Source organism: Periophthalmus magnuspinnatus, chromosome 18 (genome assembly GCF_009829125.3).
Source record: "Periophthalmus magnuspinnatus isolate fPerMag1 chromosome 18, fPerMag1.2.pri, whole genome shotgun sequence".
Classification (NCBI taxonomy): domain Eukaryota; kingdom Metazoa; phylum Chordata; class Actinopteri; order Gobiiformes; family Gobiidae; genus Periophthalmus; species Periophthalmus magnuspinnatus.
Genome location: NC_047143.1, coordinates 11,125,897 through 11,151,688, shown reverse-complemented (window position 1 = coordinate 11,151,688; position 25,792 = coordinate 11,125,897). Strand labels below are relative to the sequence as shown.

Below are 25,792 nucleotides of genomic sequence, written 5' to 3'. Positions count from 1 at the left end.
AAGACTAGAATCACAATACTTTTAAGAATCAATTTTTTTCAACACCCCTAATTGATATCCAATAATCCCACAGTGCAAAGTGTGGAGACACTTTCAAGAAGAAAAACTACTTTACAGGACACTGGGTCTTTTTTTCCCCCTCAATTTTCTACATATTGGTCTGATTTTCTAGAAATCAGGTACATTATTTTTCACAATCTCCAGTTTGTGTGGTACCCTGTTAGTCACATCTTCATAAAGTATTTGGAGTAATGCGTATTTTTGGCTGGTGAGACAATATAAAAGCTGCTATCCCTGTAGTTTAGACCTCTACAAACATGTTCAGAAATGTCCCTGTGTGCCAGATGCCCTCTCTGTGTCTCCAATGGGGTCTTATTCTGCGTAAAAGCTGCTAACCCTGTAGTTAAGACCTATACAAACATATTCTGAAAATTGATATTAGTTTGGCAGTGTTCTCTCAAATAAAAAAGCTCCTGAATGCATTTAAAATGTACACTGTAAACGTATTCATGAATAAAAACTAGGGATGAGCCCATACCAATGTTTGGCCTGGTGTTGTGGTCGATAATTGATATTTGACTATAACCGATTATTAGGTTTTAAAATTCATAAGGCCCAAAAATGTCTCTTAACTTGAAATAAAGATTACATATTAACTGTTCCCCTTTGTAAAAATAATACAATGTATTTAACTGGAATATAGAAAATTGTGTTAGATGTTTATGTTGAATTACAGTATCGGATATTGATATAGACAGATACTGAAACCGATACATGGCCCATATCTGATAAAAAATTATTTCAAACGTAAATAAAATTACAAACAGAATCACAATTTGACTTTGCCCCAGATAGTGAGGCCCTACTGAGTATCACAAAGCAAAGCAAAGGGCACTTGTCCAGAGCAGGCACGATAGGCAGCTCCACTACAGTAACACACACACAGTTCTAGTATCCACATCGTTGTTCAGGCTGTCTCAGGGCCCGGGCTCCTGGTGCTGGAGCCCTCGGCCGCAGTCCCCGAGGGTCTGGACCACCACACACACACACAGTTCTCCTGCCTGCGCTCCGGATGCCCTCCCACATCTGTGTCTGAGTCGCACTCACTGTCGCTGGGCCAAGAGAACTGGCGCTGGCCACTGGAGGTCGCCAGCAGGGGCAGGAACGGGTGAACACTGCAGAGAGAATGGTGAGTAAATGGACGTTAAACTGCACTGTATAAACAAAGGGTAGAGACTAGTAATTTTAGCACCGATCAACGTCCAACAAAAATACTAAAATTTCAAACTCAATTTTGATAGGATTTGCTAAGAATAGACTTCAATACCAAATCTAATAGCACGAAGATGAAAAAACGACAATAGAATGTCACTTACAACATTAAATCATTGTTTCCTTATATTACCATGCCTTATATCTCCGTAATCCCGCATTCATACAGGTAGGTTCCATAGGTCCATGGGCGTATTCTAGTCTATGTCATCTTATACTTGTTCTGCTAAAGCTCAACATCATTCTAAAGCTATTCAGGAAAGGTTCATTTCTGTCCTGTGAATCAGACTTTAGTATCGCTAACTGCTTAATGAGTATCTAGTTTTGATACTCATTTTAGTATTGATAAGCATTTGATTTTGGATACATCAAACCTCGGATTCAGGAGGAGCAGTGTGGTTTTCATCCTGGTCGCAGAACACTGGACCAGTTCTATAGTCTCCATCAGGTGGTTGAGGGTTCATGGAAATTTGCCCAACCTGTCCACAACCAACCTGCTTTGTGGAACTGGGGAAGGCATTCAACCTTGTCGCTCGTTGTGCCCTTTGGGGTTCTCTGGAAGTATAGGGTCCAGGGCCCTTTGCTAAGAACTGTCCAACCCCTGTATGACCAGAATAGGAGCTGTTTTCACATTGCTGGAAGTAAATCAGACCATGTTGGACTCCACCTGGACTCCACCGGGGCTGTCATGTCACTGGTTCTGCTCATTGTTTTTATGAACAGACTTTCTAGGCAGCCAGGGGCCGAAGGGGGTCCGGTTCGGGAACCACAGGATCTCATCTCTGCTGTCTGCAGATGATGTTGTCCTGATGGCTTCATCAAGCCGGAACCTGCAGCAGGCACTAGGGTTTGCAGCAGTAGTAGAGGAGTTCAAGTATCTCGGGGTCTTGTTCACGAGTCAAGGAAGGATGGAGTGTGAGATTGACGGGTGGATTGGTGCAGTGTCTGCAGTGATGAGGTTGCTGTATCGGACTGCTGGGGTAAAGAAGGAGCTGAGTCGAAAGGCAAAGCTTTTGATTTATCTTAATCTACGTTCCTACACTCACCTATGGTCATGAGCTTTGGGTAATGACCAAAAGGACAAGACTGCGGATACAAGTGGATAAGTTTCTTTTGCAGGGTGGTTGGGCACTCCTTTAGAGAGGGGGCGAGGAGTTCGGTCACACAGGAGGAGCTCAAAGTAGAGCTACTGCCCCTCCACGTCAAGAGAAGCCAGCTGAGGTGGCTCAGGCATCTGTTCAGGATGCCTCCTGAGCGTCTCTCTAGGGAGGTGTTCTGGGCATGTCCCACCAGGAGGAGGCTGAGGGGAAGACCCAGCATACGCTGGAGGGACCATGTCTTTTGCCTTGGGGTTCCACCAAAGGAGCTGGAGGACATGTCTGGGGTGAGGGAAGTCTGGGAGTCCCTCCTTAGACTGCTGCCCCTGCAACCTGGCCCCGGATAAGTGGAAGGAAATTGATGGATGGATGATTTTAGATACTTCTGACAACCCTAATGTACAGTCAAAACTTGAAGACAAGATACTACAGGCAATTAATTGATTTCATTTTTAGATTTTGGGTCAGTTGTTCCTATATCTCTCTCCAAATGAAATGCTGTGTCAAAGCATAGCATAATACCTATGCTATGTTATGTTATGCTATGGTACTTCCATCCATCCATTTTCTTCCACTTATCTGGGGCCGGGTCGCGGGGGCAGCAGTCTAAGCAGGGACTCCCAGACTTCCCTCACTCCGGACATGTCCTCCAGCTCCTCTGGTGGGACCCCAAGGCGTTCCCAGGCCAGCCGAGAGACATAGTCCCTCCAGCGTGTCCTGGGTCTTCCCCGGGCCTCCTCCCGGTGGGACATGCCCAGAACACCTCCCTAGGGAGGCGTCCAAGAGGCATCACCTCAACTGGTTCCTCTCGATGTGTAGGAGCAGCGGCTCTACTCCGAGGTCCTCCCGTGTGACCGAGCTCCTCACCCTATCCCTAAGGGTGCGCCCGGCCACCCTATGGAGGAAACCCATTTCAGCCGCTTGTATCCACGATCTTGTCCTTTCGGTCATTACCCAGAGCTCATGACCATAGTTGAGGGTAGGAACGTAGATTGACCGGTAAATCGAGAGCTTTGCCTTTAGACTAAGCTCCTTCTTTACCACAATGGACCAATACAGCGACCGCATCACTGCAGACGCCGCACCGATCCGCCTGTCAATCTCACGCTCCATCCTTCCCTCACTCGTGAACAAGACCCCGAGATACCCCGAGGCAGAGACTCACCACCCACCCGGAGAGGGCAAACCACCTTTTTCCGGTCGAGAACCATGGCCTCAGATTTGGAGGAGCTGATTCTCATCCCAGCCGCTTCACACTCGGCTGCAAACCGCCCCAGTGCCTGCTGCAGGTCCTGGCTCAAAGAAGCCATCAGGACAACATCATCTGCAAACAGCAGAGATGAGATCCTGTGGTTCCCAAACCAGACCACCTCCGGCCCCTGGCTGTGCCTAGAAATTCTGTCCATAAATATAATGAACAGAAACGGTGACAAAGGGCAGCCCTGGCAGAGTCCAACATGCACCGGGAACAGGTCTGACTTACTGCCGGCACTGCGAACACTGCTCCTGCTCCGGTCATATAGGGACCTGACAGCCCTTAGCAAAGAGCCCCGGACCCCATACTCCCAGAGCACCCCCCAAAGGACCTTACCGGGAAGGCTGAGGAGTGTGATTCCCCTATAATTGGAACACACCCTCCGGTCCCCTATGCTATGGACATTGAGATGGACAAGTACCATGCTATGGTACTTGTCCATCTCAATAGACACAAGCAGGTGATGGCATAAAACTAAGTTACAGACCAGATCTGGGGTCTCATTCATAAGTACATAACTTAATTCATATTTTTTCTTTATTTCTATAATTATTTATATTGTCGATTCTCCCTGAAGGCATCAAAATATGAATGGACAATTTAGTTAACAAAAAAGCCCAAAAACAACACAAAATAAGTAACTCTTTTCGATTTTTTTTTTTTTTTTTTTAAATAACCACCCTTTGCTTTGTACACTGTTTTGCACTCTTGGCATTTCTTGACCCTGAAGCAGCACACCTGTAAAGTGAAAACCATTTCAGGAAACTCTACCATGAAGCTCATTGAGAAAAGGCCAAAGGTTTGCCGCACTGTCACCAAAGCAAAGGGTGGCTACTTTGAAGATTCAAATATAAAATATAAAATATTTGGTAGAATAATTTAACATTTCATTCTTTGCTACATAATTCCATATAATGTGTATTATATAATTGATGTCTTTAGTATGTATCTAAAATGTAGAAAGTAGTAAACAAAGAAAAAAAAAACACTGAATGAGAGGGTGTGTTCAACTTTACACTGGTAGCATATGTGGTTCCAAAACCCTGAACTTTGCATGTGTGGGTTTTCAGATATGAGCTCAAAGAGGAGACATTCTCACTTTAGTCTTTAAGTCTGAGGGAGTTTGTGATTTGTCCATGTGCACTTTTAGTCAGAATTTCACATTGGGTTTTATATGATTAATGAGACCCCCAATCTGTTCTGAGTAAGAATGCCTGTTTTTCAAGGGCATTATTTCTGAGCATAAAAAAACATGTCATTGGCAAAAAAGTATATCTTGCTTTTATTCATAGTATGGAACATTCCAGGCAAAGCAAAAATATCACCAAGGACACAAGCAAGTGGCAAACACTCACCAGAAAAATTTCATAGTGCACTTTTCACCTATAAATTGTGTATGGTTTTCATGATTTTAAAATTTTATTATATATAACTTATAGTTTCACACCAATCAAGAAGCAGTTTATGAAGAAAATTACAGGAAGTACATATTTCTAAAACACACTGACGACATCACACTAGGGAGAATTCTATCCTGAAAGTTTAGCCAATTACACTCAAAGATTTTTTATGATACTTTAGACAAATAAAAATGTAAGAAAACACCATAATTTTGTTGAAATAACAGTAGTCCAATCAAAGATATTTTTCAGTGGCATCTACCAAAATACTTGTATATCCAGAATTCTTCTATATATATTTTTTGTCTAATATGACAACAAAAAGACCTAAGATCTGTACCTCTGGCTCAAACAGTTATTCGGGTTTATGTCCCCGAATTCATTTTGGAATATTTCCACACCACATATTTATGTGAGTAAAGAACAGTTAGGTAATTATCCAAATCTACCTTTTTTATCATACCCTCTGCAGTGCCTCGCCTGTTAAAGTAGATGAATGGCAGTGTACCTGACTCCATTGGTGCAGTCCCAGTGGGCCTGGAAGGTGAGGTGGGGAGGCTGCAGTTGCTCTGTATCCCCACAGGGGGTACAGTGAGTGTCCCACACAGACACCAGGCCTTCAGTGTCCCCACTCAGCAAGTACTGGCCTGAACTGAGCAGGAGCAGGCAGGAGCAGGCAGGAGCAGGCAGGAGCAGGCAGGAGCAGGCAGGAGCAGGCAGGAGCAGAGAGAAGGAGAGAATGGAAGGACAAAAAGTTACATTCAACAGCTCCCCAGTCACTGTAAATGAACTTAAGTGAAATATATTTTTTCACTCCTTTCAAATCCATGAAATAGTGGGATTTTTGTTGCACTGCTGCTTTTGTAATACTTACTATTCTAACCCAGTTTTTTTCCCCATTGAGAGAAGAGGATAATCTCTTCATAATAAACTGTTGTAAAGCCATTCTTTGACAGTCCATCATCCGGTTTAACGTGTGGATCTTCTGGTATAAGATAATTTATATAACAAACATTTAGTGAGAAGTGAGGACGAGATTGATACGTATGCCACTCTGAATTGAGTTCTACACATTTATCAATCTGAAATGGCTCTTGCTGAAAATGATCGTTACACCCAGCTGAGAGAAAATCTTCCCTGACCGTAAATGCACAAAGAGGTTCCCTCTGACTGTCTTAAAGAAATTAGTCAGTATTTTTCGGCAAAATAGATAAAAGTACGTCTGCCGCCATGTTTGTTTTGGTTTGTTTGAGCACTTTGCGTTTGGCTTGGCAGATATCAAGAGAATTCATCTGGCTGTGCAAGCACAGACTGTATAAAGAAGTGGACTTATGGAATGTGACCCACACATGGCTCCAGTCAAATGAAGCTCATCAAGGCTAGCAGTTATAGGAGTGAATTTGGAGCAGAGTTTCATATTTGGAATTCCAACTGTGAGTATTTTAGCAACCAAATAGCCAATCCAAAGCAAAGCTGTTGAAGTCAACACCCCCACCTGCACAGCTGGTTTCCGGGGGATGGTACTTAGCAACGCTGTCAATCAAACCTGTTGCTAACGCTAGTGGGAGTGACTTCGGGGAAAGAAGTTGCCTGATTTATCTGTTATTAATGTTCATATCTTGATTTACAGAAAATACGGAAATAAAAACACCATGATAATGTAGAGCAGGTTAATACAAACATTTTAAGGCCAAAATGATGAGCCTGATAGCAGCAGTTGCAGATAGAGGGGCTACAGTTTTTTAATAGAAAGTGAATTGGAGTTTATGGTGTCAAAAGCACGCCAATGCTCACTTAATATTTGGAAAGCAGTGGCTAGCAGATTAGCCATGTCCATTGATATATACAGTCTATGTGTGCAATGTTACAGTCCATGACAACAGAGCCAGACAGTTGCACCCAACATCTCCTTGTTTATACAGGCCAAACACTGTGTTACATAGTACACACAGCAAAAAGTGCCTCTATTATTTTCTATGAGTGTGCACACACCAGTCTCCCTACTCCATGCCACGATTGGAACATATTCAATGTGGCCTTGGCACTGTGGCTGGAAACACAAGAGGCTTTTTGCACTTGTGCGGTGAGTACAGATCTGTGTGACAGACAGAAGCACTATTTTACACTTTGAGGAGAGGCACTAGAGCTGCAGTGGAGGCCAACAAACCCTCTCCTCCTCTCCTGCTCCTCTCTGTGCCTCTTACTAAACTCACTCTAACCTGCTCAAACCAGCACAATGACAAAGCTTCAGAAAACATGTGTTCTTAGTTCTTACGGGTCCAGGTCATAGTAGATGCGCTGGTTGGTGGCCACGTTCCGCTGTAAAGAAAAAAGCACTTTGCCTGGCTCCCTCAGGTCCCAGCACAGGATCTCTGGGTCCTGGTGACACACACGTTTGGAAAGTTAGTGAGAAACTAAACTTTCATATAGTGTTTTCCACTGATACATGCTTTATACAAGTTTGGAAGATAAGCACCTCTACAGCAGATGGGAACAAGGCTGCAGTTGTAGGTGACATCACCAAAGTTACACAGAGCAAATACAGTTTTTAAGTTGTGTAAAAATGACAACTATGGAACAGAACAGATAAATTCACATCTGGTGCGTGTAAAAATAGTGAAAAGTAAGACTAACTCCATTTAAATATGTCCATTTTCTTCCTCTAATTTTCATATATATTCTGAACAATAACACTGACAAATACTTAGTCCTTAACAATGCACATACATGGACTCTACCACTAGGTGCTGCTACCTGCTCTTCTGCAAGTAATAATAAGGAGGTACTGAACCTGTCACAATTTTCCTAAAAAAAAAAAAACATTCCAAAAGGTACTATTGACATAAGACTGTCACCAGATATTGGCAATAGCCTGTCGAATTCATGCATATAAAAGTAATCAACCTGTAGATGTCTATAAATTATGTTATATGCAATAATAATAATAATAATAATAATAATAATAATAATAATAATAGTAATAATAACAACAACAACAACTTCTAGGAAATTAGCCCTAGTGCTACCATGTGGTACAATACATCACTCCTGTTTAAGTTGAAGTATATTGTACACTGTATGTCTCTGAAAGTTGTGAAAGAATTAGGATTCTCAAAATGCGTAAGGCAAGTGAGTAATAAGTTGGGACCACAGCAAGATGTATAGAATGATGTAAGAATAGTAGTTTTTCACATTTTTTAAAGAGGGGGTGTTTTACTTCTATGGTTTATTAACTGCTAAAACAAAGCATTTAGATCACCATGTCATCTATGCTATAATTGCCAAAAAACAATTGTATTAACTTGTTTTATAAGTTTCAGTTTCATTTTTGATTCTCAGTCTCCCCTCCCTCTGCTCTCCAAGATAAGTGTCTCCTCCTTCCTTTGCTACTGTAGCACAGTCAGTGTGCACCTCACTAACGAAACTACTGCATACCCCATCAGGCTTGTCAAATTACCGTGTAGAGTTTTGTACCATGATTTTCTATATTTATGGAGAATTGTCTTGAGGAAGCAAATAACAATTTTCTATAATATCACCTCTTTAAAGACAGTACAGTGCATTTAAATACAAATACAAAACAAAAAATAAAACACATACACAGCAAATTGAAAATATCATTTTTGAGAAAATGAATAGTGAGTCCGAAACCATTTACAGCTGCTCTAAACATACACTGACCTTCCGTCCTCCGGTGTACAGGTAGTTCCCATCGGGGGAGAAGAGGAGGTGGGTGAGCCCCCCGCGGTGTCGTGTGGGCAGCAGTGCCACAGGGGCCCCATCCTGACAACAGTACACAGCCAGGCCCCTGGAGTAAGAGCCACAGGCATACAGGTCCCGAGTGGGGCTGAACGCCAGGCACGAAATGATCCCACCAACACCTTGCTTCTTCACTGCAACCACAGACACAAGGGATTTTTGTAATGAAACACATCACCGCTACAGAGTATGCTGGTCACACAACTGGACAGCACAGTATAACCTATCTAAGAATAGGTATTACATAAAACAATATTTTGATCTCAAATGTGCAACTATGGAATTGTAATCATTAAGTCAATGATTAATTAATTAATGCATCCAAGTATTATTTTTTTTTTTCAGTGACATGAAAATACACATATTTTCTTGTGTAACTAAAACCACATCATGCTCTGTCTGAGATGTGCTTGTGAATGTCTGAGCCCACGTTCTGACCTATAGTGGGCCTCTCCTCACAGTCCCTCCCAGGCCTCTCAGTGTGGAAGACCCGGACCATCTTGTCGAAGCCACAGTAGAGTTGAGTCCCGTCCGGGCTGAAGCACAAGGAGTGGGCCGCTGTCAGCTCATCCAGGTGATTGTAAGGACGGAAACTGGCCCGCACCTCCCCATAGAAGGCATCCCACACATGCACCGGGTTATCACGGCTGCTGCTGGCAAGGCTGCACAAAGCACAAACAGCACAAAGGAACATTCCTACATTTCTGATTGATACAATTTTTTTGAAAGGGACATATTATGCAAAATATTCTTTTACAAACTTTTAGTCAATATTTGAGTTATATTTTGATTGACTCTAGAGTGTTTAAGTGTTGTCTCACATTTAAGGCTTGAGTGCCGAGAAATCATCCGTTCTCACATAACCCCTATCGTTGCCCATTTCCACTATGCCAACTTGCTTTTATTAAAAAAATCTAAAAAAAAAGAAAAAAAAAGCAAATTTTCAGTTAAATACTGAATTAAAAATACTTAATTAAAAAATGTACAATAATAATCTATGTATGCTATATTACTAATTACAAGAAAGAAGGTCTCCTTAAGGTCTATACTTCTACACACACATATACAGTGAGGCAAATGAGTATTGGAACACCCTGTGATTTTGCAAGTACTCCCACTTGAAATCATGAAGAGGTCTGAAATTTTCCAGATTTTTTTTTGATTATGTCTCTCACTGTGGACATGCACCTAGCATGTCCACTGTGAGAGACATAATCTAAAAAAAATCACATTGTATGATTTAAAAAAAAAACTTTATTTGTATGTTACGGCTTGAAATAAGTATTTGAACATCTGAGAAAATCAATGTTAATATTTGGTACAGTAGCCTTTGTTTACAGAGGTGTGTGCAGACCTGGTGTAGTTTTTCACCAGGTCTGCACACACTGCAGGAGGGATTTTGGTCCACTCCACCACACAGATATTCTCTAGATCAGTCTAGATCAGCCATGAGAAACAATACCCACCATGGAAACAGCGGTTAGAGGCAAAAATCAAGGAGAGAAGTGAGCCAACTGTCAGAGGCCCAGAGAGGTGCGATGAAAAAACCCAAGAGGTACAAGCCAGATGCCCATACCTGAAGCACTGCCAAACAGAGGCTCCAAGCCTTGGCCAGCCACCTAAAGAGGTACACACGAGATAACGAAGCCAGACGAATAAACCATCTGTTCACAACACAACCGGTGAAAGTGTATGGGGTACAGGGTAATAACACCAGAGCAGACCCACCAAGGCTGGAAACTGAACAGTACTGGAAAGACATATGGGAAAAGAAGACATCACATAAAAGCGATGCAGTGGCTGGTGGCTCTGAGAGAAGACCACAGCAAAGTTCCTGAACAGAATCCAGTCACCATCACAGTGGCAGACATCCAGGAAAGAGTCGCAGGCATGAAAAACTGGACTGCACCAGGCCCTGACATGATCCACGCCTACTGGCTAAAGGAGCTCACTGCTCTCCATGAGCGTCTGGAAGCACAAATGAACCAGCTGCTAATGGATGGGACTCACCCTGAATGGCTAAACCAGGGGTGCTCAGACTTATTCAGTATGTGAGCTACTTTTAAAATGATTGTGTCTGAAAGATCTACCACCTAATAAAAAAATGTTAAACATATTATTTATTTGTAAATGTATTATGAATTCTTACATGTATAGTGCATTTTCATGTACCTTGCACAATGTCATGAGATAATACTGCACAACACCATTGAACTTCCTACATGTTCATAATTACTTGAATGATGATTACTGCTCTGATGACTTGCACTGAATGGAATCAGTGAGGGATGCAATAGTTCAGGCAGTAGCTTCTGACAGCCAGCAGTAAGATTGCATTTTTCGTTTGAAAGCGATAACAGAGCTAATCAATGTTGATTACAGTTTTGTAATTTTTTTATAGCTATAAAAATCATGTTAAACGAAGTATCAGAATTTACTGCATTTTTTCACACAACTACTTCTATTTACACATCCATCCGTATTTTTTTTCTTTTACGCATCGAATAAATGACTGGGAAAATCCCCGGCAGCACCCGCGCTCTCATTCGTCACCTTCGAGGGACAACAGAGGCAGATTACCGTAATGATGGTAAATATTTAGATAGCCCCATGTCTCCGCTTTGAGATGCCATTTGAATTTACATGAGAGCACGACTAGTTGCGGAGTTATGCTGCTGGAAAGTCCGCAACAGCGCTCTATCGGCGACGACAGGATCCGACGCTATAGGGTTAAACTAACTCGCGCTTGTTTATGTGTGTGCAGCGCCCATGATGTGACCTAGGGTCAGGTGTAATCTGACTGGTTGTCCTGTATATTAGTCATGTGACTGGATGGATGACGGGACGTGATCTACCCAAAATGCTTTCGCGATCGACTGGTAGATCGCGATCGATGTAATGAACACCCCTGGGCTAAACGAAGGGCGTACAATCCTGATCAAGAAGGATCCCTCAAAGGGTACAGCCCCATCCAACTATCAGCCAATAACCTGTCTCTCCACAATGTGGAAGCTCATGTCAGGCATCATCGCAGCTAAGATAAGGGTGCACATGGATCAATACATGAGCACAGCACAGAAGGGCATTGGCAAAGATACCAGGGGAGCAAAACACCAGCTCCTGGTAGACGGAACAATCTCCCGAGACTGCAGAACCCGTAAGACCAACCTGTGCACTGCATGATTACAAGAAAGCCTACGACTCAATGCCACACGGATCACTGAATGCCTGGAGCTTTACATCATCAACAGGACTATAAGAGCCTTCATTGCAAACTCGATGAGGCTGTGGAAAACCACCCTTGAGGCCAATGGCAAGCCACTTGCACAAGTGCCAATCAAATGTGACATTATACCAAGGAGACGCACTGTCCCTACTACTGTCTGCATAGGTCTGCAGCCCTCAGCCAAATCATCAGCAGCACTGGCTATGGATACTGACTCAGGAATGGGGCTACCATTCAGTCCTTCCTCTACATGGATGACATCAAGCTGTACGTGAAGAATAAGCAAGACATCGACTCACTGATCCACAACACCAGGATCTACAGCTCAGACATGCTCAGCTCATGTCATTCAGGCTTGAGATAGTGTAGTCGGATGATGACAAAGAGAGGGAAGGTAGTCCACACAGAAGGGGTCTCCTCCCAGAAGGAACAATAGAAGACATTGAGGATTGAGGACAGTTACACGTACCTTCGTATCCCAGAGGCAAATGCAACCTTGAAGAGGAAACAAGGTCAAATACCTCAGACGAGTAGGGCAAGTCCTAAGGAGTCAGCTCAATGGCAAGAACAAGACTCAGGCAATAAATAGTTACAACCTGCCAGTAATCAGATACCCAGCAGGAATCATAAGCTGGCCGAAGGAGGAGATACAGACCACAGATGTTAAGACCCGAGAGCTCCTGACCATGCACGGCGGGTTACATCCCAAATCCAGCACCCTGAGACTGTACACGAGCCGTAAAGAAGGAGGCCGAGGACTAGTGAGTGTGAGAGGCACAATCCAGGATGAAACATCCAAGATCCATAAGTACATCAAGGACAAGGCCCCGAGCTGAGCAAATGTGTCACATAGTGGAGTGCAGAGGAAGAGCTGCTGGAGGAACCATCATGAGAGGACAAGCCCCTGCATGGGATGTACCACTGGAACATAACTGAAGTGGCTGATATCAAGAAATCCTACCAATGGCTTTAGAAAGCTGGACTAAAGGACAGCACAGAGGCACTCACCCCAATTGCACAGGAGCAGGCCTTGAGCACCCAAGCGATAGAGGCCCAGATCTACCACACCAGACAAGACCCAAGGTGTAGGCTGCTCAAAGAGACCCCTGAGACAATCCAGCAGACAACTGCAGGGTGTAAGCTGCTGGCAGGGAAAGCATACATGGAGCGGCATAATGTACAGAAACATCTGTGCAGAGTACGGACTGGAAACCCCAAGATCAAGGTGGAAAACACCTCCAAAAGGTAGTGAAGAATGATTGAGCCAAGATCCTGTGGGACTTCCTAATACAGACTTACAGAATGGTGATGGTGAACCTGGATACTGTGGTGGTGCATAAACAACAGAGCAAGCCGCTGTGGTGAACACTGGCAGTACCAAGTGATGGGAACATGAACAACAAAAAGGAACATGAGAAATTAGAGAAATACCAGGGGCTCAGAGAAGAGCTGGAGAAGCCTTGGAAGGTCAAGATATCAGTGGTGCCCGTGGTCATCGGAGCACTCGGGGCAGTGACCCCCAAACTGGAGGAGTGGCTGCAGCAGATCCCAGGAAAAACATCAGACATCTCAGTCCAGAAAGTGCAGTACTAGGAACAGCAAAGATGCTGCGCAGAACCCTCAAGCTCACAGGCCTCTGGTACAGGTCCCGAGCATGGAAAGGAGGAGATGAGACCACCTGCGGAGGGTGAGGGGGAGATATATATATATATACACACACACACACACACACACACACACACACACACAATTACATATATATATACATACACACACACAATTTATGTAGATGCTGTTTGAGAGTACTTTGAGGGAGGTAGAAGTATTTTTAATCCCCTATACCCCTTTTTTGGTGTAGTTCTTTGTGTCACCAGGTGGAGATAAAATCTCACGTTAATAAAAATGCACACTAAATCATACCAAAATTGTGGTCTAGTTAAATTTAACTATGTAGGCCAGAAAATGAAATGTAAAATGTGCCCAACTCTAAATGCCATGCATGTGTTTTGGCCTGGTATGACTCACAAGCACGTGTCTGGGTCCAGAGAGCTCATGTGGGGGTACCAGCAGTAGTCATAGATGGTGTCTCCCTCAGCCATCCGCAGCACTGGGCTCTGCAAACACACAAACACACTCAGGTGTGACAGCGGCACTGGATGACTTTTTATTTTTTTAAGAGGTAAGGGATAAAACCTGGAAAAACACTTGTGTGGCATTGCTTTTAGACATAAAAGCAAGACCCTCCACAATTGTAATTGGAACGCATCCTCCGGTCCCCCTTCTTATACAGAATGACCACCACCCTGGTCTGCCAATCCAGTGGCACTGTCCCCGACCGCCAAGCGATGTTGCAGAGACGTGTCAGCCAAGACAGCCCCACAACATCCAGAGACTTGAGGTACTCAGCACCACCCCCAGAGCCTTCCCACCGAGGAAATTGCCTCAGTGACTTCAGCCAGGGTGATGGACGAGTCCACCTCCAGGTCTCCAGTCTCTGCTTCCTCCTCGGAAGACGTGACGGTGGGATTGAGGAGATCCTCAAAGTATTCCTTCCTACTCTGCACTGCTGTTTGGCCCGTAGGCCAACACAACAGTGAGAGACCTGTCCCCGACCCGGAGGCGCACGGACGCAACCCTGTCGTTCACGGCGGTGAACTCCAACACATGGCGGCTGAGCGGCGGCAAGCTGGTGTGAGCAAGCCCACACCAGCTTGCCGCCGCTCCCCGCAGGCAATGCCAGAGAAATGGAGAGTCCCAGCCCCTCTCAAGGAGTTGGGTTTCAGAACTCAAGCTGTGCGTGGAGGTGAGGCAGACTATATCTAGCCGGTAACGCTCAACCTCCCACGTTGAACGTTACTGGGCGTTACAACAATTCTCCATAAATATACAAAAACATACAAAATTGTACACAACAACTGGACAAACCTGATGCAATGTGCAGTACTTTCATTAGCAGAATGCACATTGATTGTGCTGATAGTGCCCTGAAGGAGTGAATTAACATAGAGAGCAAAGGGAGGAGAGGAGCAAGAGTGTCAAAAATGAAAGTGATACGTTGTTTTCCAATCCAGCCGAATTTCCAATGCACACACACATCTAATGTCATTGAGAAATATAGCAACCAAGACAAAGCAACCCCATCCCCTGCCCTCAGAGCTACACTGGCCATCTGAAGCATCAGGAGTTTGTCACTGTCAAACCTGTGTGCAATACCATGCACAGTCCTGATGTCATCCCTCAGTCGCCCACTCTTATTCAGCTTTCCTGGTATACATACACAAGGGCACACACAGTCTATTTCTTATGTGACACAGGTCACAGGTGTGTGAGGTCCGTGGTGCTAAGGAGCTACTTCAACCCACCACTCCACTCAGAACGTGACTCTGTGCTCTGAGCATTCAGGGGCCTTCACAACAAGCACACTATGAGAGTTCAAACAGGGTGCCCTGTTGAACTTATTTGATTTTATGTAGTAAATAATACCATTTTTTAATGTTTATTTAAATGTATTTAATTTCTACCAATCATCATAATTAAAAACCAACAACATCTAATTGCAATTAAAAACAGTCTTATTGAAGAGTATAACAAACTCTTATAGAGCGTTAGAGTCTGTAACAAATACATTTCCATAAAAACAGGCCAGCAACAATACCACCAAACATTATTAGCACAAAAAATCTATTTTGAAATCCCCCAGATATATCCAAATTATACACAAATATTAAGTTGCTAAGCTTAGCCTAGGCCTTTTGATTATGTCGAACTGACAGCTTTTTTAATCGAAAAGTCGGATAGCGGTGATCGTGCAGGGGGCCATCCCAGACCAAAAAGTCCCGGGACAATTTCTTCTCCAAGTCCAGCCTGCCTACCCCAATCATCTAGTCTATAATGCATTATATATATAAGCAAATTGTAAATACTGTTATAGCTTTCCATCACTGTTTCTCTCCCTCCCTTTCTCAAAAAAGTTAATGATATTTCAAAGAAATAACTTGATAAATAAATATAGATAATAAAATAAAATGGCCTCTTTGTGTAGACTCCCTGAGCACCCTGACTCTTACCATCTCTGGGATAAGCTCCCAGCTGGAGGTGTACAGCTCCGGGGGCAGGTTGAACACACGCAGTACATTGTCTGCACTGTTGGTCAGGAGACATGAGCCATCTGGGGCCCTAGAGAGGAAAAACATACTCTGTGAATTTGCTGACCGGAATACTCACTGTTGATTTGTAATTTACCCACTTAGCCATAACAACATTGTTTAATATGATCCACAACATATTTAACTGTCAAGATTTGACGTTTTAAAGACTAGGATATTTTGGACCACAAAATGTATGTAGAACTGTAAGAATACCATTTGCAGCCTTTCAGGTAATTCTCAGGGAAAGAGGAGAACTCTGCCCAGGAGCCAGTCAGCATCTGAGGATTCTGGGAGAAATCCAAGTCAACACTGCAAACCAAAAGAAACAATTATATGTCTTACACACAAGACCTGAGATACTAGCTGCAGTTATAAACTCACCAAAATCTGCAAATTATTATTTCTTATCTACTTATTATTTAAAATTTAACGGACATGTAAAGTACACAATTTGATGTAAGCAATAAGAGGAACCATGACAAAAAAAGGTCAGATGACTTTGCTGTTTACAAAACAAAACCTGATAATAATGTAACCACAGCCAAAATCTGCCCATTATCTGATTTCAGGATTTATCAGATTATTGAAACATCATGTACACGTTCCATCTGATGTGAGTAATCTGGTTTATTTCTGATTCTCCACACCTGTGCAGGTTTAGACAAGACAAAATATGCAATCTGATGACCATATTTCTTGTGTGCATGTTAACATGCCACAATAATCAAATCTAATTATTGGGTTATGACATTTTTAATGGACATATAAATGTACCCATTGGTATTAAATGACCCTCACAGCTATGATTTTAGCCCAATTTAAATGGACTAAAACCAAGGATGTTACAGGATATTTTGGCAAATTTACCGCCTGATGTGCCTCTCCCAAGGTTGGAGACATGGCCTGCTCACAAATAACTAGTTGTTACAATGTGTGTGATGATATAGTTAACATAATACGACTAGCAACAGAAGTCTTTTGAATGTACTTATGAAAGACAAGACAATTTAAAGAGGGGGTATTTTACTTCTACGGGGTAACTGCACATGACATATTTAGATAACATGTTTTCCTTTATTGTTTTGAAAGGGCTATATTCGCCAAAAAACAACAACAACGTATTAACATGTTTTATAATCAAACATGCATGGATAATATCTAAAGCCTTTTCAGGCTTTTTTGATGAGGAAACATTATTAAAAAAATACAGAAAAAAAATAGATTTGCACCCTGTCTTTTTTACTACCAAGACAAGCCCTCCTGAATAATGCTCTATTATGAACCTTTACAAATTTTAGCCAAGCATTAAAGTATTAAAGTATACAAGTGTATGAAGTTAGGGTCTTACTGCTGTGGAACTCCGGTCCTGTCATCTGACCCCTCAGGATCCTGCTCTTTAGAGCTCTCCTCCTCTGGCACATGCCCTTGCTCTGGAGCTCCATTATGATGCTCCACCTCTTCTTCACCTTTGACCTCCACATTTCCTGCACTGTCAGACTTTGCTGCTCCTAAAACAAACAGTAATGATAAATGTATCATATCTGTGCTTGAATTCCACTGTTAACTGATAAAGTGAGTTGCTAAAGTAAGTAATACATGTATTCCAAACACACTAATAACTTGTTTGTATAAGATATGTCGACTAGTCGAAGGGAAAGTATAGTTTGGGATTCATTCCATCAATTCTTCCACAGAGAAAAGGTTAACTTATATCACATTAGACAAAAACTGCATCCTCTCAAGCATCAATCATTTAATCTAACAATTTCTCAGCCTGGTTGTAAAAGTGTCTGGGAGGGGGGTAAATGAAATTTACCCCCCTCCCAGACTTATTATCTGACAGACTTATTATCTGACAGTATCTGTCTTTCAGCCTCATGTTTGTTAGACACAGAGTTTCACATCTTGTTTCTGTCTTAAAGTATATATAACAGGTTTTCAGATTTTTCTATATTCTATTTGGTTGGGTGCAAAAGTACCTGTAGTAAATATTTATTATAGTTTCAGTTAAGTGGCAGTTTGTGGAATAAAATGTAAAGAAAACTATAAAAATACAGGAAGTAATAGAGAGTTCTAAAAAGGAATACCACCACCTATGTCATTAACACAAACAAATCCAACCAAAATGCAAAGACATTTTATTAATTTATAAATTAAAATGTGGCCTTTACTATGGATCAGACAACTGAGGGATTACACAGATATGCATGAAGGCATTTTTTGACAGTTTAAACGTCATGAATCATCATTTATTTTTATTAGTCTGCTACCACTGTTGTGTAATTTAGACATGTTTTGGCTCTTGTTTACATTATGGTTGCTAGGTGACAGGTCCTCTACACCTATCTGCTGGCCATGCCTAACCAGGAAGTAAAATTATAAATAAAAAACTAAAGAAAATTAACTAGACAAATTATTTAGTAAACCTTAAATATATTTATGTTAACTGTTTTAGTGAAATTAACCTAACCTGTTATATGCACTTTAAATTATATTCTGCAGTAATGCAGAAGAAAATTATAAGAAGTAAATAGTAGCAGTTTTGGGAGTAAAGCCGTTAAACTATAACGGCGTTACTAACTGCGTTACTTTTTCAGTAACGGAGTAATGTAACTAATTACTTTTCCTTGCGTCGTAACGCCGTTACCGTTACTGACAATAAAATGTAGCGCGTTACTTTTAATTGAGTTCACACTGCTCTTCATCAGAGTCTCTCAGCCGAGGAGCTGCTGTTGTGTTTCTTTGGTGAAAGAGGAGGCTGGGGTGAGATAAAAGGCTCGTTTGAGATGAGGCGGGCGCAGATACGACACCGTCAATCGGTGCACGGTGCATGCCGGTTAGTTTTGTGTCCAAGATGCCACCGACTTGCTCTGACGTATGCGCCGGTAACGGGAACTTTTTGAGCGAGGCGAGCGCAGCAGCTCTCCACCGACTGCGGCTGCCTGCATGGACTACAAACGCGTAATGCATGATGGGAAATGATGTCCTGTCCACACGTGCGTTCACAGCAGATTAGGTCCGAGTTGTGTTTTGATCAGAAACATGACTGTGTTCTCTCCAAAGAGGAACAGGCTCAGATCAGAGGTGATTAATATTTGAATACTGGACAGAGAATTACAGTGTGTGGCCAGAGAAGGTTAAAGATTTTGTCTTATTTTACATGATTTACATTTGAATGCCTTAGTTTTGCAAAACATGGTAATGAATCTTTTCAGTATTTTACTGAAAGCACTTTATTGTTATTGTTTATTTTAATGAAGAAAATACTTGAAGTTCAGTTGTCTGAAATTGTGTGACATGTTGATTTATTTGCACTTCAAATGAAATGTTTTATATTTTTTTAATTTTTTATACATTCTATAATTTACTTGAAAACAAATGCAATATAATTGCAATCTGTTAAAGTGAAATAAATGTTAAAGGTTCACATCTGTTGTGTTTTTATTGTTTTAACATAATAAGTAACGTGGAGTAAAGTAACGCAGAGTAGTTACTTTGCCTAGTAACTAGTTACTTCTCCCAAAAAGTAACTGAGTTACTAACTCAGTTACTTTTTGGGAGAAGTAACTTGTAACTATAACTAATTACATTTTTGAAGTAACTTGCCCAACACTAAATAGTAGTACCAAGATATCAGAATATAAGAACCTGAAAGATTTGAATATGAAGAGAGTGCACTTGAGGTGGATGGCTAAACATGACAGTGTGCTAAAACTTAGAAGTATGTTGACTTGTTATTAATTTAGTAGTTTTACAAATAAGAGATAGATCGTAAAGATGTCACATCCAATCTAATAACAACACTACGTATAATACATACCCAGTTGTGTCAAAGTCTGCACATCATCTTCAACTGGCACCTCGTTCTCTTGGCTCTCCTGCTCACCTTCTCCCAGGTCCAGCCGTGCTTTCTTGGGTGCACATGGCTCCTCATCTGCAGCCAAGGGAAGCAGCAGTGACGGCGGCTCGCTCTCTGCCTCCGCCCTAGCCTCCACATCTCCACCGCCTCCTGGGCTTTCTTCTCCGCCGGGTTCATCCATCGCTTCTCTAGCACCGGGAGTAGGGGGAAGGAGACCGGTCAGACGCGCGGGGGGTCCGGCGGGCTACTGCTGGGCTTGAGTCTAGAGTGAGGCTGCAAGAGGCGCCCGGAGGAAGAGGACATCACAGCACAGTGCCTGGTGGAATAATAAAAATAATAAAAACGATGCATTTTTCTATATATACTACAAATAGTTCTATTGTTTCAGTTTATCCTAAAAAAATATCTCAAAAGCTAAAATGGCGACAGCGTGCTGCTGCAAAGACACCTGTTCACCAAAAAGCCCCAAACTTTTCCTCGTAACGTTGCATAAAATACTAATAAAACTACTCTGATGTTAAATCTATGCTTTAGTTTATCGTCTGCACCGGTGTCACGATTATACAACTAAAATTAGGCCGAGCTCTTGTTTCTATTCCATGCACGATAGTACACACACAACTCACTACTCCATGTTTGTTAGCATTAGCCACATTAGCACACAGATGCCAAGGTACCTCTTTTAGCGGGACTTGGTTGGCTTTGTACGGCCGATGACGCTTCTCCTCACACGTTATTCTCTTTTGTAAGGTAATGGTTGAATGAAGGTGTGCATGTATGATTCGATAAACGTATATGTGGAAAGTTTCCGAAGCTCGTCACAAGTTGTAAACACTCCCCCGCTCTGCCATGTGTCTGGAGATAACGCGAGACTAGCTGTAAAACAAATCCATTTGTTTGGACATATCGCGAGAGTAGTGCAGAGATTGAATAAAGTAGCCAAAAATACTGAGAACTTTTTCTTCAAAATAAAAGTATGAAGTGATCCTGGAAATTACTTAACTAAAAGGTAATTGTCATATTAACTATTAGTTCTATATGATCTCTCTGACAATAGACTGTACTGTAAATATATAGTACAGTGCATAAAGTCTGTGCTCCTGACCGCCAGAGAACGGTGTTGAAAGAGCTGAATGTTCTCTTCACACATGCTCAGTTTGAGCAGTAATACAAAATGAGTAAGCCCCATGGTAAATCCCGGCTACTAAATATGGCCGATCATTCATGTAATTTGGCATGGATCTATAATAAGAACCAATAAGATCTTATCAGTTCTCATTATAGATCCATGTTATCGTAAGATAAAGAAAGCACAACAAATTTTAAATATGTGATTACAGTGTATGACATTCAATGCTTAGTAGAGTTCTACTGACAAAAGCCGAACGCACCTCCAGACTTGTGTATCCTGCATTCTCTCTGTACGTTAAAGATTCTTATGTACATCCAAGGACATAAACAGATTAACTACAAGTTTAGTATGGAAACATTGTAGTGTAATTGTCCAACCCTAATATAGAGGAGGAACTGAAATGCTGGGCTTCACAAATTTGAATGACACATTTCAAGTGAAATGGTTTTAAGAATATGTCAAGAAACCAGATTTGTTATGGTATTTTATACCTATAATATTTTCAATAAACTAGGTGGACTACAGTTTTTCTTAAAATGCAATTACAACATTACAAAACTGCAAAATTAAATTATCAGATTACTACAAGCAAGCATTAACTGCATGGAAATTATGTCACACCCACAACTTTTCACCCCATGAAAATATCATTTGGAATAATCATTGTATTGTCGAAACAAATCAATCATTAATGCCACTATCCTGGATCCAAAAAGGAATTATATACATAAAAGACCTGGTGGATGAAAGTGGTGAAAGATTAAAATATAAACTGAAAAACAACTTTCACTCATAAAGAATACAAATCTATTATACAAATGTTTCCAGTTGGTCTTCTGAATTTAAAACAATAATCTCTTTATAAATAGTATACATTTTTTGAGCAACAGATGTAACAATAAACACATTAGACAAACTATTCAGAAACCCAAGACAATACAGCTAAGATGCAAACCATTATGGAACTCTCAGTTTTATAAAAAATAACTGGAAAAAGATGTGGACTTTACCATTGCAGTTTTGTATAAACAATAAAATTAGGGAGATTCACTTCCAAATATTACATAACTATTAGCCTATTCAACAAATCAACTAATTCCAAAATTCACAGACTCCAAACAAATGCATTTGTTTTATTTCCAGCTTTTGCTTCCAATTCATGGAATATTACCCATCTTTTTATTAATTAATTAATTACTTTATTTATTTAAATGCTTAGATTTGCTAATAATATAAATAAAGCATAATACTACAAACATGAAAACCAACAAAAAAGAAAACATAGTTAAACTTTTTTAAAATTTTATTTAGAAAATACCATATATCTAAAACAAAATGTGTCGATCCAAACCAAAATTCTAATTGTTATAGAAAATTACATCCAATCTGCTAAACAGTCAACAAACAAGTCAATAAACTTAATCAATACATATCAAGAAATGTTTCCTCAGTAATTGTCAAATTAACCTCTAACAATTAAGAATTAAGTTTACTCTAATCTTATTTTCTTTTTCCTTCTTTTTGTTTTGTTATTTTTTGTATGTCTTTACAGTGGTTCCCAAAGTGGGGTTCAAGCATCGCAGGGCCAGCTGTTTTTGTGTTATGGGGCTACTGAGAAGAGTTGTTCTCTTTTCAGACAGTGCATTTCACACTGGGTTGTTGAGGTCATTCGCCATGCCTTTAATAGAATGGGCCCTCATGCTAGAAGGAGCCCATTTTACTAGAGGCGTCTCCACTTCATGGGCACCTATGAGAGGGGTCACGTTGGAAATGATATGGGCTGCTGCATCTTTAGCTACACCAAGCACATTCACCAAATTCTACAACATCAGAGTGAGTTCTCATCCTCTTGGAGTTTGTTTTTTTTTTGTTTTTTTTGCCAGAGACACTCTCTCATGATCCTTGTATTTCTGTAAGAAGATTCTGTAGGAACAGAGTCAAGGATTACGAAGGATTATACTACCTCCGGGGCATCATCCGAGCTCACAGGTGTGACACATTTGGCATTACTGCTCAAAGAGCATGCTTTCAGCACTGCCCTCTCGTGGTCATCCAGGATTGATAGAACCGTCGTTACATATGTTACTATCGATTTATATTGGAAAATAGAATTAAAAAGAATAGATTAAATAATATAACAAAGAAAATAATCTGGTAACAAGGAATACAAATGTTCAAATCATGTAATAACAGCTTTTTACAGTGGGAAGAGTAACTCACACTCACTCAGTACTCCAACTTGTTGCTCTGTCAAATCTAATATTACTCAAGTAGGAGTAAAAGTATTTCTGAAAAGTACTTCTCCAAGTAGTTTCCCTTAACTAAATATTCCTATGCAGTACCCACCCCAACAATAGCATATGTACTTTTCAATAAGACATACTGAGACAAATCATTTCTAAATGCTGTTTATTTTGTATTTGTTCATCAAACAAAAGTCAAACTATTTACACATCTTCCATTTTTTTCAAAACTGTTTAATATGCTTGTTAATGTTTAACAGCAGACTTTTGAGGCCAAAAAGATGAGTTGATCAGAATATACTGACAAATCATACAATATGAATTAATACGCAGCTACAGAATTAGGTTGGTTTTTTGACAGAATTAAAGTACTTAGGGTTTTGACAATGCGGTGGTCTATTTGGCTTATATGAAATGAGTAAACCCCACATTTTAATTAGATTTAACAGTTACCCAAAATTCACATGTAAATGTCTATTCTCCTTTTATTTGGAATCATTAAAAGTTGAGTAAAATATTGCCAAGACTGTCAAGCCTTCTAGTTCAAATCCACAATTTATTCTAGTCATCTCATGAGCCATTTGACCATACTTCACTCATGACATCATATTACACAAAACATTGGTTGATTTAACACCATTCTTGCTTCTGTAGACTAGCTTCAGTGGGAACTGGCTTCACCGTGCATTGTCAAAACTCTAGGTACAAACATTGGGGCCGATATTTGGAAAAGTTGAATTCTATGTAAAAGCCTGTCAGCTCAACTCCTCAGCACAGACTTACAATACACTATACATCGTGAAACTCAAAAATGAACAAAATTACAAAGTCCACTGCTTTCAAGCTAGCCTTTGCTGGGGTCAGTTGGACATGCACATTATAGTGCAGTCCTTCACCAGTACATACAAGGTGGTTCCAATTCTTTACAAAGTTAGCCATTCACGGACCAAACTATACAATTTAAGGCATTTATAACAGAAATGCAGCAAAAGAATGGGAAAGAAACTGGTGAATATTTACAAATTGTACAAAGTTGTCTGTCTCTCATCGCCTGTACAGCAGATCAACTTGATGCGTCCAACCGTGTTGATCTGTGGTTCTAGCTAACGCCACAGTAACTTGATGTTGCCGTGGATAGTGTCTTTAACTTGTAGTTTATGCAAGTTTTTTTGTACATGTGAGTTTTGTTTTTTTTCAGTTCGGGGCTTAGAGGTCAGGTGAAAGTCTGTCCCTCCCGCTGTTCAGGGGCCATCCACAAATCCACAGTGGTCAGACACACTCTGAGCTTCACACACAGGGCCTGTTCAAATGCCAAAACCAAGTTTCTGAGGGTCCAGGCTCCATGAGTCAAGGACCGAGTGAAGGGGGCCCAGGGCTGGCCACAGGAGAGCTCCCCAAAAAACAGGATGACCGCACTGTCAGCTCCTGCAAAGTAAAAATGAACCAGAAGTCAAAACAAGTCTACAGTGAGTTCAAGTCCACATGTAAGTTTACAGTCAAGTCTACAGTTAAAGGGCTTATAGCCAATTTCTTTCCCTATGTATTTGAACAAAATCTGTCCCAGTAGATATATTGTACAAGTGGCTCTTCAAAATAAGTCTGCTGTGCACGGTCTGGATCCAATCAGGAAGTGCAGTGGCACTGAACTATTTACTGTGGGCATTATCATTAACTTGACACTGGACCAGACTGCAAATCTGACTGTTGGCTTCACTGTGAACTTTTCTATGGACTTCAGAACCACTGTAAACCACCTAAACTTTGCAGTAGACATGACTCTGGACCTGAAATTCCTGTGGGACTCTAGGTATCCTGAGGCCCACAAGTCAAGTTTGTAGTCGAGTCCACAGTCCAGTCAGGTCACAAGTCAAGTGTATAGTGAAGTCAAGTCACCAAATTACAAACTCGAGTTCAACACCTCTGCCATTTTGGTTTACACCTTACTTTGAAATAAAATAAAGGCTAGAAGCAACTCCATGAAATGTTAAATCAATACTTGTATTTTCACAACAATATCAAATTTGTCAGTGTTATTGTGCTGCGCTCACCTGCAGATAGAGGAGCAGAGAGAGTTCGATTTGGAGGGGTCTTCTTCCTGAGGGCCATCCCAAGGGCTGGCCTCTGCAGCGGTCAGTTTTTTTAAAACCTCCTCCTGTGGATGTGCTGAGTGGACACCGGAACACGTCCACCACAAGTCCATGTGCTTTCCCTTCCAATCCCACTTTACTGGCAAACCAAGGGGAACGCACCAGAGTTCAAATCCAAAAAGATTCTGGAACATTCGCTAGTTTTCCTTCATCCGTTGACAAATTTCCTCCCTCAAAGTACTACAAAAATATGATTATTTACAAGAGTATGGGAAGGCAGGCCTCTCCAGTCTCTGATTTTTGGGAATTCCTTA

General features: G+C 41.3%; 1 protein-coding gene across 1 annotated transcript; it reads right to left on the bottom strand.

Moving 5' to 3' along the window:
• Positions 1–139: 139 nt before the first annotated feature.
• wrap53 (WD repeat containing, antisense to TP53) lies at positions 140–20,884 on the bottom strand. The gene is made up of 11 exons (XM_033983943.2): positions 20,694–20,884; positions 19,978–20,332; positions 17,506–17,665; positions 16,371–16,466; positions 16,077–16,185; positions 14,035–14,123; positions 9,222–9,445; positions 8,706–8,917; positions 7,300–7,403; positions 5,533–5,676; positions 140–1,175 (listed from the first exon to the last, which is right to left on the bottom strand). Exons 2-11 carry the CDS (start codon positions 20,195–20,197, stop codon positions 968–970), a joined length of 1,566 nt encoding a protein of 521 aa, XP_033839834.1. The 5' UTR covers positions 20,198–20,332; positions 20,694–20,884; the 3' UTR covers positions 140–967.
• Between the last annotated feature and the right edge of the window lie 4,908 nt (positions 20,885–25,792).

Bases quoted from the DNA above. Each gene is read 5' to 3' on its own strand.
- wrap53 (XM_033983943.2), bottom strand. From the start codon at position 20,197: ATGGATGAACCCGGCGGAGAAGAAAGCCCAGGAGGCGGTGGAGATGTG. The intron at 8,918-9,221 runs GTCAGAACGTGG...CTGTGGTTGCAG, and splicing joins TGAGGAGAGGCCCACTATAG to TGAAGAAGCAAGGTGTTGGT. The intron at 5,677-7,299 runs GTAAGAACTAAG...GCTCCTGCTCAG, and splicing joins ATCTACTATGACCTGGACCC to TTCAGGCCAGTACTTGCTGA.